Here is a 13,268-nt window from a genome sequence, read left to right as displayed (position 1 = left end):
ATGTCTGTTTCAGCAGCGATATTGTAAAAGCCAATTTTTGTAAGGTCGTGGCTTATATTCAGGCCAATACGGTATTAGTCCATAATTATAGGCCTATGAGGTTCTGAAACTCCAGTGAACCTGGTGATTCATTGCAGCGTTCTGGCTGGAGAGGGCAGGCTTAGCACTGAGTTCAGTCAAGCCAGTCAGCTTGACTGCATCCGGAAGGTTGTGAAGACACATAGCGAGGAATGACTTGTGTCCTTTACCTCCTTGGGCAACCATCACCACCTACATTTGCTGTAAAAGACCTTACCTTCTCGCCTATCTCAGTCTGATCTCCCCCTGGAAGCATCTCGAGATCTTGCTTCAAGGCACATGCCTCTAAGACAGTTTGGTACTTCTTCTCATTATGAAGATGGCCGAATAAGATGTTATCTTTCAAGGTGGCATTCTGGATCCAGGCTAGCTGGGGAACATAAGCGACTGAACCCTAAAAGGAGGTATCAAAAACATACATAAAGCAGATCAGTTTGCAAGCCACTAATATTTTCCAAATGCTCAAAATTGATACAATGCTGTACTGTGAACCAACCTTCACGGCCACGTTCCCATGGAGCTTTTCCATGTCACCAAGAAGAGCAGACACCAGGGATGACTTCCCACAGCCAACATGTCCAACAACAGCCACCAAAGATCCACTAGGGACCAACCAATTTATGCTGTAGAGAGTAAAAGAAGGTAAAACTGAGGCTGGACTAATTTGCTGACAAAAAAGGGGGGAACTAGTTAATGTAAAGATAATAAAGCAAAGCAGAATCCAGTGGCATCTTAAAAATATTGTGACATAAGCTTTTGTAGGTCATAACTGATGTTATCAGATCTTTTGAGCTGTTTTTATTGCAGTAAGACTTAAGATAGTTACTCTCTGGAATTTTCATCATAAAGTACAAAACATGTCTCTCTTTCTTTACGTGCTGTGTTTAAGCACAAGGTATGTACTCTCCTTGGCAGGACTTCAACACAGCATTCCACCAGAGATTCTGTTTAATCAGCTTTCCCCAGATTTGGTCATGTGGTCAGGGAAAGAATAAAGAATGTTGACTGGAGAGTGAATGCCTGCAGAAGAGGGAAGCCTGGAAGATGTCATGACAACAAACAAGAGGAGTCTTATAGCCAACTTCAAAAATAAAGAGACACAATTAGATTCAATTTGTAGTGAGTTGCAAAGAGCTTCCCACCATTTTCCAGCTGACCTTTTTCAACTTTGGGTCATATGTCCATTTTTGTATGTGTTGAGCTTTTATGAGATTTTACTTTTGCAATGGTGCACGAAGACAGAGCTATGATTTATTGACTTACTTACTTACACATGTTCCTGTTGCAAATCACCACATTTCATAAGTTTTCTGTGTGCACGCTAGATTTGATGAGTCATGACTTGGACAAATACCAGAGCATTTCACAAGACAATTTCAAGGCACCAAGAAATGCTGAAAAAGTCTACTCATGCTGACTTGGCATCTGAAAGGCAGTCATGTGTCTCTCCTGCACCCGTAGGTTCCCAGATGGCTTAAGCATATAGGCTGCCCGCAATTTGTGCCTAGATTAAGATAGTAACTGTCTTGGCAGCTGCATGTAATGCCGGCAGAGCTCTGCCAGTAACATTTGGCAGAGTATTTTTTTTAATGCAGCAGGTCGCTTCACAAGTAACCAGAGAACTCTCCAATTTGGTGGGATTTAAAATACACTCTATATCTTCAGTGCTTTCCCCATGTTTAGGGTTGCCATACGTCCGGATTTTCCCAAACGTTGCAGGGATTTCAATGGCCGAAGTGACGTCCAGGGGGAATTCCCAAAAAGCGGCGGTTTGTCCTGGATCTTCGACAACACAACTGAAAAATCTCTCTCTTTTTTTGCTCAACAATTTGTTTGTGTTTGGATTTTTGCTTCTTGAACTATGGCAATCCTACCAAGTTTGTTTTTTCTTTGCCAGTGTTATTACTAGATAGCAGCAAAGAATGTGGGGCAACCATATTTGCAGTGTATAAAGCAAACAAAAAGCAAAAAAGTAGAAACAAGCATGGACACAATCCAGTCCCATTAATTCTAGTTAACCAGGTGTTTAAATATACCTTTGAATACTGAATACTGAAGTATGCTCTTGCCCCATATTTGGCAAATTTATGGAACTGTTACTCTTGCGTATTGTCATAGATATTGCAAGCTACCTTGAAGTCGCTGCCTAGGCGGACTACAGATCCTATAATAATAGTATTGATAATGTTCATTATTTCAGAAAGAAGTTTGAACAGACGCAATGAGTCAATGGACAAGGTTTCTACTGGTCTTTGAGAATGACCTTTGTTACTTGCATGATTCTATGCACCTCTCGGCTTTCAATGATAGTCCCACTCAGACTAGACCCATTAAAGTTAATAGACATGACAACCTTGGTTCATTAATTTCACTGGGACTATTCTGATCAGAACTTAGCAGAACACAACTCTATGTCTCTATGATTATCCTACACTATTCTAGCCCTAGCCTGATGGACCCATTACCGTACCATTCTTCAGCAAAGTGGCTCCCTGAGTGGCTTGTAAAGATCAGTACTAAGACAATCCCTGTGCTCAGGGTTACAGTACAGTATAATAGAAATGACACACAGGGATGGGGAGGCATGAGGAGGGGGAAGCAAGCCTAGGCACCAGTTGTTGAAGGTATCGTTCTTACAACAAGCAGGTAGGAAGGAAACATTTCAGATAGCCTAATGCAAAAAGGCTGCTGCTAGGTGACAGATGGGGAGAACGCAAAGGCTGCTGGTCTCTCCAGAGAGCCAATGGAATAATAGCCTGATGGAGTAGCCTTGGCAGCCTCTTGACCTTGGCATACTGATCTAGCAACCTCCCCTGGCACCAGCTCTAAGCCTCACAGTGATTTTTACCCTTAAGCTGGCAATTCAGTTCACACACACGGTGTATGTGTGATATCACATGTTGGGGGAAGGCCTGACAGGGCCTGCCACAGCTGCAGCTAGGTTCAATGGGGCCTAGTTGCAGCTGCATGAGGACTTGGCAGAGCCCAGCACAGCCGCAGGAGGGCCCGATGGGGCCTTTCCAGTTGTGGAATATTGAGGGGGCCAGCCCCCTCATGGGAAATTGGGGGGCCTTGGCCCCCACGACTCCTCATAAATGGTGTGCCTGTTTGTGGAATTGAGTCCACTTGACCACAATTTTTTCTAGGTGTATAAAATAATTTTAGGAGACTGATATATAAGCAAAAGCATCCTCATTCAAGGAGAGGATGAAAACTGAGCATGCCTTTTAGCCTGGGATTATCCAGAATAAAATTTATGCATTTTGTTTCAATACAATGGGGAGCAGTGCAAAATCAAAGGCTAAATGTTCCAGACACGGCACACATTTTAAAACAATGGTTTTAACTTCTGTAACTCTGAGAGCTAGATACCTTAACACACCTAAAGTGGCACACCTAATTTTAAAGAATAGACATGCCACTGGTGGCTCTGTGTGAGAGAAAACGAGAGGAAGTGCAATTTAGCAAACTGGCTCAGTGTACATTCAAGGAGCAAATGAACAGAACGGAAGACAGCAGAAACTCAGCAAAACTTTCTTCCAGTTTTGAGTAGGGGTAAGTTCCCATTTACTCAAGCCACTGGGAGCAAGTTTTGGCTATCTAAATGAACAGGAGGCATCACTTGTCAATAGCTTCTAATATTTCCTAACATCCCTTGGCTCTAAGTTATAAGCAGTAAGGAAATTCCAATATGTACAAGTGAGTAAAGCTTGCTTACTCTTTCAGAGCTGGCTCAAGATCCTTTGCCCAGCTGAATGTTCCATCTCTTACAGTAACAGCATACCCTGTATTTAAGAAAAGAAGACATGATCTAATGCTGCAGTCCTATACCTAATTCAATTCAGTGGGACTTCCGAGCACACGCATCGGATTTCACAGTGGCTGGGGGCAGAGGGCAGGCAGAAATCTCAAACTGGGCCTCTTTAATGAGAAGGAAGTAGTGGGGTAAAGACTGGTGAGATGCATTTGTTAATGAGCTATGAGGAACACAAAAGTTTTCTTTTTTGTTGCTCAAGCAGCACTCTGTCACATGCACAACCACAAGTCATGCAGTTGAGGTCAGTGCCAGATCAACATTTCAAACTTCTTTTTTTAAAAAAAAACACACACCACCACCACTTTGGAGAGCTGGTAGATGTGGAACGCTACGGACTGATGGGACTCTGCAGTAACATCCATAATCCTCTATGCAGCTGTTGTGTTTAGGGAATAAGAGGGGAAACTTTTAAAATAAGAGACATCCAGCAACCGCAGCTTAAATATTTATCCAGTAGCAATTACTGAAACGCACACTTGTTTATCTCCCCTACCCAGGCCTGGCCGTTCTCTAGAGATTATACCCAAGTGCTTTGTGCAGTCTAATTCTTAGCAGCTCAAGGACGGCTCAATACTTCCTTCCCCCCCTTTTCCTGCAAATGGAGAGGCTTTCTCAAATGGAGAGGCCAACAGAGGGCCACCTGGGAGGGTGCTTCACAGGAGCAGGCATAAGTCTGAGAAGCTCCGACTTGTTGCTTTGGTGTTAGAAACACACACAGGCTTTAATTGTGGGGCTGCATTAACCAAATATGAGACTCCTCCCATTTCTTCCTCCTCCACTATTCAGCTCCACCATACAAATGAAATGACTCCAGTGTATTATTACCTGGAGTAATTAACTTGGTTTCAACACAGCCTGGATCAAGTTCATCATTTGACAAGAAGTGCTGAATCCTCTTCAGTGAAACGCTCGTCTAGCAGAACAAACAAACGAAAAGGGGGAAAAAAAGAAATGAATTTTTGTTATTGTGGTCCTAAGGGAAGAGCTGTGCATTAATTCAGAAGGTTATTTATCTGCTGCTCAAATTGTTTTTCTGGTGCAAATGGTACCAACAGGCAGTTAATTTGCATCAGCGTACAGTGTGCTACTATAGTCCGGTTTGGAGGTGGCCCCTACATGAGTGGGGTGGGGCACTGGATTTAAACCAACAGGTTGGTCATCATCACGTCTGGGTTGGTCCAGACACCCACTCCTTAAGTTATGTTTACATTTGGTATAGCCGTTGCTTTTTGTTTAAATAAAGGACTGGCAGCATTCTTACCTGTGCGATGTTGCTAATGACCTGGGGGAGCATATTGAGTGGGAACCTGAGGAGATTAAAGAGGGAGAGAGACACAAAGGCTTTTTCTGCATCAAGGATGTGGTTTTCATCTACGGTGACATAAACGGCAAAGGTGGTCAAGGCAACCTGGAAGCCAGAAAAATAAATTGAATAAACAACACCTGTCGTCTTTGTTTTTTGTTTTTTTAAAGGGAATCAAATGTAGTCTTCCCGGAAATATAAGATCTGAAAGGAACAATTTGTATGGGATGAAGGAACAATTGGTTGGATTATTTGATATGCTAATATGCTATGGAACAAGAAAGCATGGCACCACTCCACAAAAATGCAAATATAATACAAAGGAGTACAAGGAATTCAGCCTCCAGAAGGTGTTTCATAATAGCAGCAGCAACTACTACTCAGTATTCTATAACAACATTGAATTGGTCCCCCTGACCACTGTGGATCTGATATGCAGAGCATGGGGGCAGAAGATTTCCCTGTTCTCCTTTCTCCTAGTAAAAACTAAGAAGTTGGAAAATTAATAGTGCAGAGCATTCTGCTCCAAAGAGAACTACAAAGAAAGGAACGTTGTGATCACTAAAAGTCAGCATGGGTTTCTGAAAAATAAGTCATGTCAGACTAATCTGATCTCATTTTTTGACAGAATTACAAGCCTGGTGGATGAAGGGACTGCTGTGGATGTAGCCTATCTTGATTTCTGCAAGGCCCTTGACAAGGTGCCCCATGATATTATTGTAAAGAAGCTGGTAAAATGCGGGCTAGACAATGCTACCATTCAGTGGATTTGTAACTGGCTTACTGACCAAAGGGTGCTCATCAATGGCTCCTCCTCATCCTGGAGAGTAGTGACTAGTGGGGTGCCACAGGGTTCTGTCTTGGGCCCAGTCTTATTCAACATCTTTATCAATGACTTGGATGATGGACTTGAGGGCATCCTGAGCAAGTTTGCAGATGACACCAAATTGGGAGGGGTGGCCAATACCCCAGAAGACAGAATCACACTTCAGAATGACCTTAACAGATTAGACAACTGGGCCAAAGCAAACAAGATGAATTTTAACAAGGAGAAATGTAAAGTACTACACTTGGGCAAAAAAAATGAAAGGCACAAATACAGGATGGGAGACACCTGGCTTGAGAGCAGTACATGTGAAAAGGATCTAGGAGTCCTGGTAGACCAGAAACTTGACATGAGTCAACAGTGTGATGCAGCAGCTTAAAAAGCCAATGCAATTCTGGGCTGCATCAATAGGAGTATAGCGTCTAGATCAAGGGAAGTAATAGCACCACTGTATTCTGCTCTGGTCAGACCTCACATGGAGTACTGTGTCCAGTTCTGGGCACCACAGTTCAAGAAGGATACTGACAAGCTGGAACGTGTCCAGAGGAGGGCAACCAAAATGGTCAAAGGCCTGGAAACAATGCCTTATGGGGAACGGCTTAGGGAGCTGGGTATGAGAAGAGAAGGTTAAGGGGTGATATGATAGCCATGTTCAAATATATAAAAGGATGTCATATAGAGGGGGGTGAAAGGTTGTTTTCTGCTGCTCCAGAGAAGCGGACACGGAGCAATGGATTCAAACTACAAGAAAGAAGATTCCACCTAAAAATTAGGAAGAACTTCCTGACAGTAAGAGCTGTTCGGCAGTGGAATTTTCTGCCAAGAAGTGTGGTGGAGTCTCCTTCTTTGGAGGCCTTTAAGCAGAGGCTTGACAGGCATATGTCAAGAATGCTTTGATGGTGTTTCCTGCTTGGCAGGGGGTTGGACTGGATGGCCCTTGTGGTCTCTTCCAACTCTATAATTCTATGAAATAGCTACCCTTTCTCACAGATCTTCTAGTGTACCTCGACTCCACACTGAACAGTGTTACCACTGTGTCATAAAGGCCATTCCTAGACACCACAAACTCAAAATTAATGTTTCAGAATATAGTCTGCTTACTTCAACCAGAATCTCAGCTGCACATTATAGCATGTTGAGCTCTTTTAACTTGCCCTTTCCTGCCACGTAGGCACAGTAGGAAACTCATTTCACAGATACAGTATAGGAAATATTTAGGAGAAGTGATGAAATCTGCCCCCCCCCCAACCTATCATCATGCCATGATATGATTCAGTCAAAGAATACTGTGCAAAGTTTTGGTTGTCCTGTCTCAAGGAGGGTATCTATAAGATTGCAGAGGTATAGGGGAAAAAACCAATTTAAAATTATGAGACGGGATAGGAACAAAGCTGAGGTCCTAAGAGCAATCCTGTTCAGAGTTCCAGCCAGCCATGCCCTTTTCTACAATACCCCATTCCAAAACTTTATGGCAATTGCTTTTACGTAAGCAAGTCATTCAGCAATCCAAGCAAATGGTGGAACATACCATACAAAATATAATTATCCTAATAACACAATCCAATTCAATATCCAGTATATTTTACAATAAAGATCAAAATTACAAAAAACAACAACAACAACAGCACCCGGACTCCCATTACAGAGATGGATCCTATCCATTTATTATTTAATTTAACACTTTGGCAAGAAGAATTGGCAGATTCCTACTACTGTATATGACATTCTTCATCCTCCATTGTTCTTAATCATGTAGGCATTCAGTGCAGTCCCTTTTAATAGACAAAACTGCAAACTAGCTAGATCAAATCCAAATCATATCGAGTTCCTTTGCACTCTTGTTTAATCATTCTAATTGTGGCATCTTGTGCTTTCCTGAACCTTGTAAGACTTGTGATGTACAAAAGGTAAAAGGTAAAGGGACCCCTGACCATTAGGTCCAGTCGTGACCGACTCTGGGGTTGCGCGCTCATCTCGCATTATTGGCCGAGGGAGCCGGCGTATAGCTTCCAGGTCATGTGGCCAGCATGACAAATCCACTTCTGGCAAACCAGAGCAGCACATGGAAACGCCGTTTACCTTCCCGCTGTAGCGGTTCCTATTTATCTACTTGCATTTTGACGTGCTTTCGAACTGCTAGGTTGGCAGAAGCTGGGCCCAAGCAACGGGAGCTCACCCCGTCACAGGGATTCGAACCGCCGACCTTCTGATCAGCAAGCCCTAGGCTCAGTGGTTTAACCACAGCGCCACCTGGGTCCCTATGATGTACAAAAAGCCTGCCTTATTATTGTTTGACTACATATTGCAGTAGAAGGTTAAAACACAAAAAAGATGGGGTGGATTTATTCTCCTCTTAAGCTCGATTCAGTCTCTGACCTTTTCTCTCTGTTTTTAGCTGAGCATTCTTTCTGTTATTGTTGAAACTACACTTACAGAACATCTTTAAACTTAGGAAATGATAACATACGCTTTAGATAAAGAATTTGGAGGAAGGCTATCTGATTAGCTACTAAAGATAGTATTGTTAATATTTTTTGCTTATGATGTAAATGGGTGAAGATGAATATCCTTGGGAGTGAAAAGAATTTAAAGCACTTCATGGTTAGGTTAACAGGAAGGGGGCTTGAGTGTCAAAGAAAGGGAACTCAGTCATGATTTAAAAGTCAAGCATTTTGACTTGGGAACCTAATTGATTTTGGTGGAGATGCTTGGAAAGAAATATTATTCCCAGATAATAGCTAGAAATCTTGATAAAATTAATTGTCCACTGTTATAGAATGCTGAACTTAGTTCCCTTTTTATTATTAACTGTGACCTTTTCTCATCCTTTTTAATTTTTTTTAAAAACACACATATATTGTCAGTGTAAATTCTGTCAGAAGACACAATGAAGCTCAAAGAAGTATACTTTCTTCATAAGAGATCTTATATTGCCTAGTTAGTTGATAATTTCTAGTCCAGGCATCCCCAAACTTTGGCCATCCAGATGTTTTGGACTACAGTTCCCATCATCCCTGACCGCTGGTCCTCTTAGCTAGGGATCATGGGAGTTGTAGGCCAAAACATCTGGAGGGCCGCAGTTTGGGGATGCCTGCGTCTAGGCCTATCTAAATACTGGGGGTAAGATCTCTTAGGAGGGTGGAAATGGGACATATTTGATTTGTTAGCAAAAATACTAATATGTTCTGTAACACCCAGTCCATTCCATCTATCCTAACAACAGTGAAACAGCATTTTATAGCACTAGAATTCAGGGTCACTCTTTGAAACTGACTGGCAACAGTTACAAGATAAGGCAGGGAAATGTATTTCTTCATACACATACTCAAGTTACGGAATTCACTGCCACAAAATACTGGGGATGGTTACTAGCTAAAATGACTCTTCAATGCAGGGGTGGATAACTGTGGCCAGGTTTTTCTTTCTTTTTACTCTTAACATCCACCACTCAGTTTGGGGGATTAACAGGGATGACGGGAGTTGTATTTCAGCAACACCTGCAGGGCTATTAGTTCCCCACCCCTGTTTTATACACATCTATAGAACATAATGGCTGCTGGCCATCACAGCAAAAATACAGCTTTCATGTTCACAGGAGATAGTATACTTCTGATACTGGGGACAATGAGCAGGTACAGGATTGTTTTTTCCATCATGAGCTTCCCAGGCATAACTGACTAGTCCTAGTTGAAAACAGAGTGCCAGGCTAGATGGAACTTTGACCACCAATACTATTTTTTTTAGTAGTAGTTTAAAAGTACAGTCATACCTCATGTTACGTCCGCTGTGGGTTACGTCCTTTCGGGTTGCGCTCCACGCTGAACCTGGACGTACCGGAATGGGTTACTTCCGGGTTCAGCATGCATGCGCAGAACTGCTAAATCGCTCTTTGCGCATGCGCAGAAGCGCTGAATTACAACCTGCGCAGACGTGGGTTGCAAACGTGCATCGAGCATCCACTGTAGTTTGAGAAGTTGGCATTGTGAAGGATAGCCTACTACAGGCTTAGTATTTTTTATTTAGCAAGTAAGTACCCTGTTTCTCATATTTTAAGACATACCCATAAAATAAGCCATAGCAGGGTTTTTAAGCATTCAAGGAATATAAGCCATACCCCGAAAATAAGACATAGTGATAGGCGCAGCAGCAATGCCGGCCGCGGCAGGAGGAGGAGGAAAAAAATAAGACATCCCTTGAAAATAAGCCATAGTGTGTTTTTTTGAGGAAAAAATAAATATAAGACATGTCTTATAATATGAGAAACACGGTAGACAGCCCAGGAAAGTCCAGATCAAGCCAATCTTCTTGCTTTCCAGGAAGAGAATTATAATTACATTATCATGAGTAGCAGTAAAAATTGCCATGCTTACAGTAAGGATGGAAAATCTGTACTGCCGCCCCCCCCCCCCGCTCCAGATGTTGAGACTGCAACATCCAGCATCCTCAACTGGCTGGGGTTGATGGGAATAGATGTCCATCAAAGTCTGGGTGGCCATAGGTTCCCCGTCTTTGACTTATGGAGAACTCATGTTGGTCATCTTTCCTCTCCTGCAGTAATGCATCTTTTTACAGGGCTTAGGCCCCTCTCCCAGCAGCCACACCCTGAGAAGAAATCAGGCCATGCCCATTTCTTGCATTGCATGAACAATAACTCAGCAACTGGACTTTCCACAGACTTTTCATATTTTCCCTGGTTAAGTTACAGGGACGGTCCTGACAACTTGCAGACAGTTCCTCTGACAAAAGATAAGGTATACAAACAAAGCTTACCAGAAACGGTGCACTGATCCATGCAAATGTTGACAAAGAATTTAGGTAGGCTGATTTCTTCAAAACCTGCAGTTCATTCTTCCTTATCTCCAGAACCTTTTCTGCAAAGGATGGTTCCCAAGCATAGAGCTTGAGAACCTTTATACCATTTAGGATTTCATTCATTAGCTTGATGCGGGAGTCTTTGTAGCGCATCTGTTTCACCTAAACAATGTTAAAGATCACCATTAACCAATAGCCATTTGTGTAAGAACTTGGACCATGCTTCGCGTGTCCAGGTCTCCAAGGAATAACAAAACAATACTTTCATAAATTTAGATACTATTAAAATACCACACCCACTTTTCTGTACGGATGGTGTACTTCTACACAACTGAAAATAAGTAGGTATGTTCATTGCAAGATGAATAAGAATTTATTATGGGTTGGGCATGTGAATGATAAAGAAAACCCCACTCAATGTATCTGGTCAAGGATGTTGATTCAGTTTAGAGATTAAATGTGGGACTAACAAGCTTATATCCAAATTGTTTACTACTAGTAGCCTCATACCATGTGTCGCCTGGGAATTCTAAGAAACCAAAAAAGCAGTACAGCTTTGACCTCGCTTCAAAATGGCATATAGCTCTATCCAAATGTAGATAAAATCCCGCTCCTTGATCTCAGGATCCATGTCCAGGACTGTCATATTGCACTGGTACTCACAACACTTTTATTAAGATAGGAGTACTGGCTTCTAGTTTTGTTTTGTTTTACCCATAAAACTCCCATTAGATACATATACACAAAGTCCATTTCATTTTCATTTTTTAATCATTATGTTTCTCTACCCTGATTCCATTTAAAAGGATCTGAGGCAGGACGTTCTAAGAAAAACTTGTGCAAGGGAACCTAGAGAACTGCAAATTATTCCTTATGAGCTGTAACTCATGCTTGATTGGGTTTAGTTGGAGAAAGAGAAGCATTTGTCAATAAGATCTTATTTGGACTCTTCCTTAGCACTGGCCTTTGGCTACTTGATATGCAATAATTATAGTACAGGGGAAGGGCCACAGCTCAGTTGCACAGCATCTGCTTTGCATGCCTAAGGTCCCAGGTTTGATCCCCAGCATCTGGCAGGTAGGTCTGGGAAAGATTCCCTGTCTGAAACCCTGGGCACAATCCCAGTTGGCATAGGCCATACTGAGCAAGATGGACCAATGGTCTGACTCAGTGTAAGGCAGCTTTCTCTGTTCCTAATTTTCAAATATGTTCAAGATGTAATATGTGAAGAAGCATAGCCCTCAGTCACTAGGACATAGGTCGCATTTTAATCCTTATGTACTTAGAACAAAGCTGACACCAGCCTGATATTCTGTATGTGGTTCTTTTGCAGGCAGACTCATCGTCATAAAGGAAGCAGAAAGAAAACCTATTAACCCACTGAGGCTTTTTTTCCTGGACTCTTTCCATCACATTTCTGTCCTTGCTGGTGTTACAGAAACCACTGTCAAGCAGCCAAGGCAAGGAATGTGGTTCCTATTTACTATTTAGGTGACTTTTTAAGGTCGGTGGAGGGGGCGGTGGAGACATGGCAGCCTACAGCATCAGGCAATTCACCATTAGGTGGTGGTTGTCGATATTATTGTTGTGTTCCCACCGCCCGAAAATGAAAACTATTTTTCACTGAATTCCTTTCATCCTATGCTCTTGTTCAACTGACAAGCCACAAAAGAACTGCACTGTGGAAGTATAAGGAGTGAGGGGGAAACAGAAACAGCAGCAGCTGCAGAGCTAAAGTTCATGCTCACCTTAAGAGAAATGCAGTGCAGAAAATAAGCAGCACCAATACAGGATCACTAAAATGTAAATACAAATCAGATGTTTTTAAACATCCCCTCACAATTAAAATGAGTTAATTATTAGCAGTCGGTGAAAGAAAGGGAATTTTACTATCACTCCCATTAGAACTGGCTGTAACACTCTGAATGCTGCAATCCTACATGTTGTTGTTATTGTTTAGTCGTTTCCAACTCTTCGTGACCCCGTGGACCAGAGCACACCAGGCACTCCTGTCTTCCACTGCCTCCCGCAGTTTGGTCAAACTCATGTTCGTAGCTTCAAGAACACTGTCCAACCATCTCATCCTCTGTCGTCCCCTTCTCCTTGTGCCCTCAATCTTTCCCAACATCAGGGTCTTTTCCAGGGAGTCTTCTCTTCTCATAAGGTGGCCAATGTATTGGAGCCTCAGCTTCAGGATCTGTCCTTCCAGTGAGCACTCAGGGCTGATTTCCTTCAGAATGGATAGGTTTGATCTTCTTGCAGTCCATGGGACTCTCAAGAGTCTCCTCCAGCACCATAATTCAAAAGCATCAATCCTTCGGCGATCAGCCTTCTTTATGGTCCAGCTCTCACTTCCATACATCACTACTGGGAAAACCCTTTTTAAGATGCTGTATAGGTTTGTCATTGCTTTTCTCCCAAGAAGCAAGCGT

The 13,268-nt window shown here is 42.5% G+C and overlaps 1 protein-coding gene across 1 annotated transcript in view; it reads right to left on the bottom strand.

The window, feature by feature from the left end:
- Positions 1–13,268, bottom strand: part of ABCC3 (ATP binding cassette subfamily C member 3) — a 72,392-nt gene that overhangs the window by 20,762 nt on the left and 38,362 nt on the right. The window contains exons 12-17 of the mRNA XM_035104353.2: positions 10,795–10,998; positions 5,157–5,303; positions 4,721–4,808; positions 3,797–3,863; positions 575–701; positions 296–472 (exon numbers count right to left, since the gene is read on the bottom strand). Coding sequence (XP_034960244.2) covers positions 296–472; positions 575–701; positions 3,797–3,863; positions 4,721–4,808; positions 5,157–5,303; positions 10,795–10,998 — 810 coding nt within the window. The remainder of the gene's footprint in view (positions 1–295; positions 473–574; positions 702–3,796; positions 3,864–4,720; positions 4,809–5,156; positions 5,304–10,794; positions 10,999–13,268) is intronic.

The sequence above is a fragment of the Zootoca vivipara genome, chromosome 2 (genome assembly GCF_963506605.1).
Source record: "Zootoca vivipara chromosome 2, rZooViv1.1, whole genome shotgun sequence".
Lineage (NCBI taxonomy): Eukaryota > Metazoa > Chordata > Lepidosauria > Squamata > Lacertidae > Zootoca > Zootoca vivipara.
This window is presented reverse-complemented; position numbering and strand designations above follow the sequence as displayed.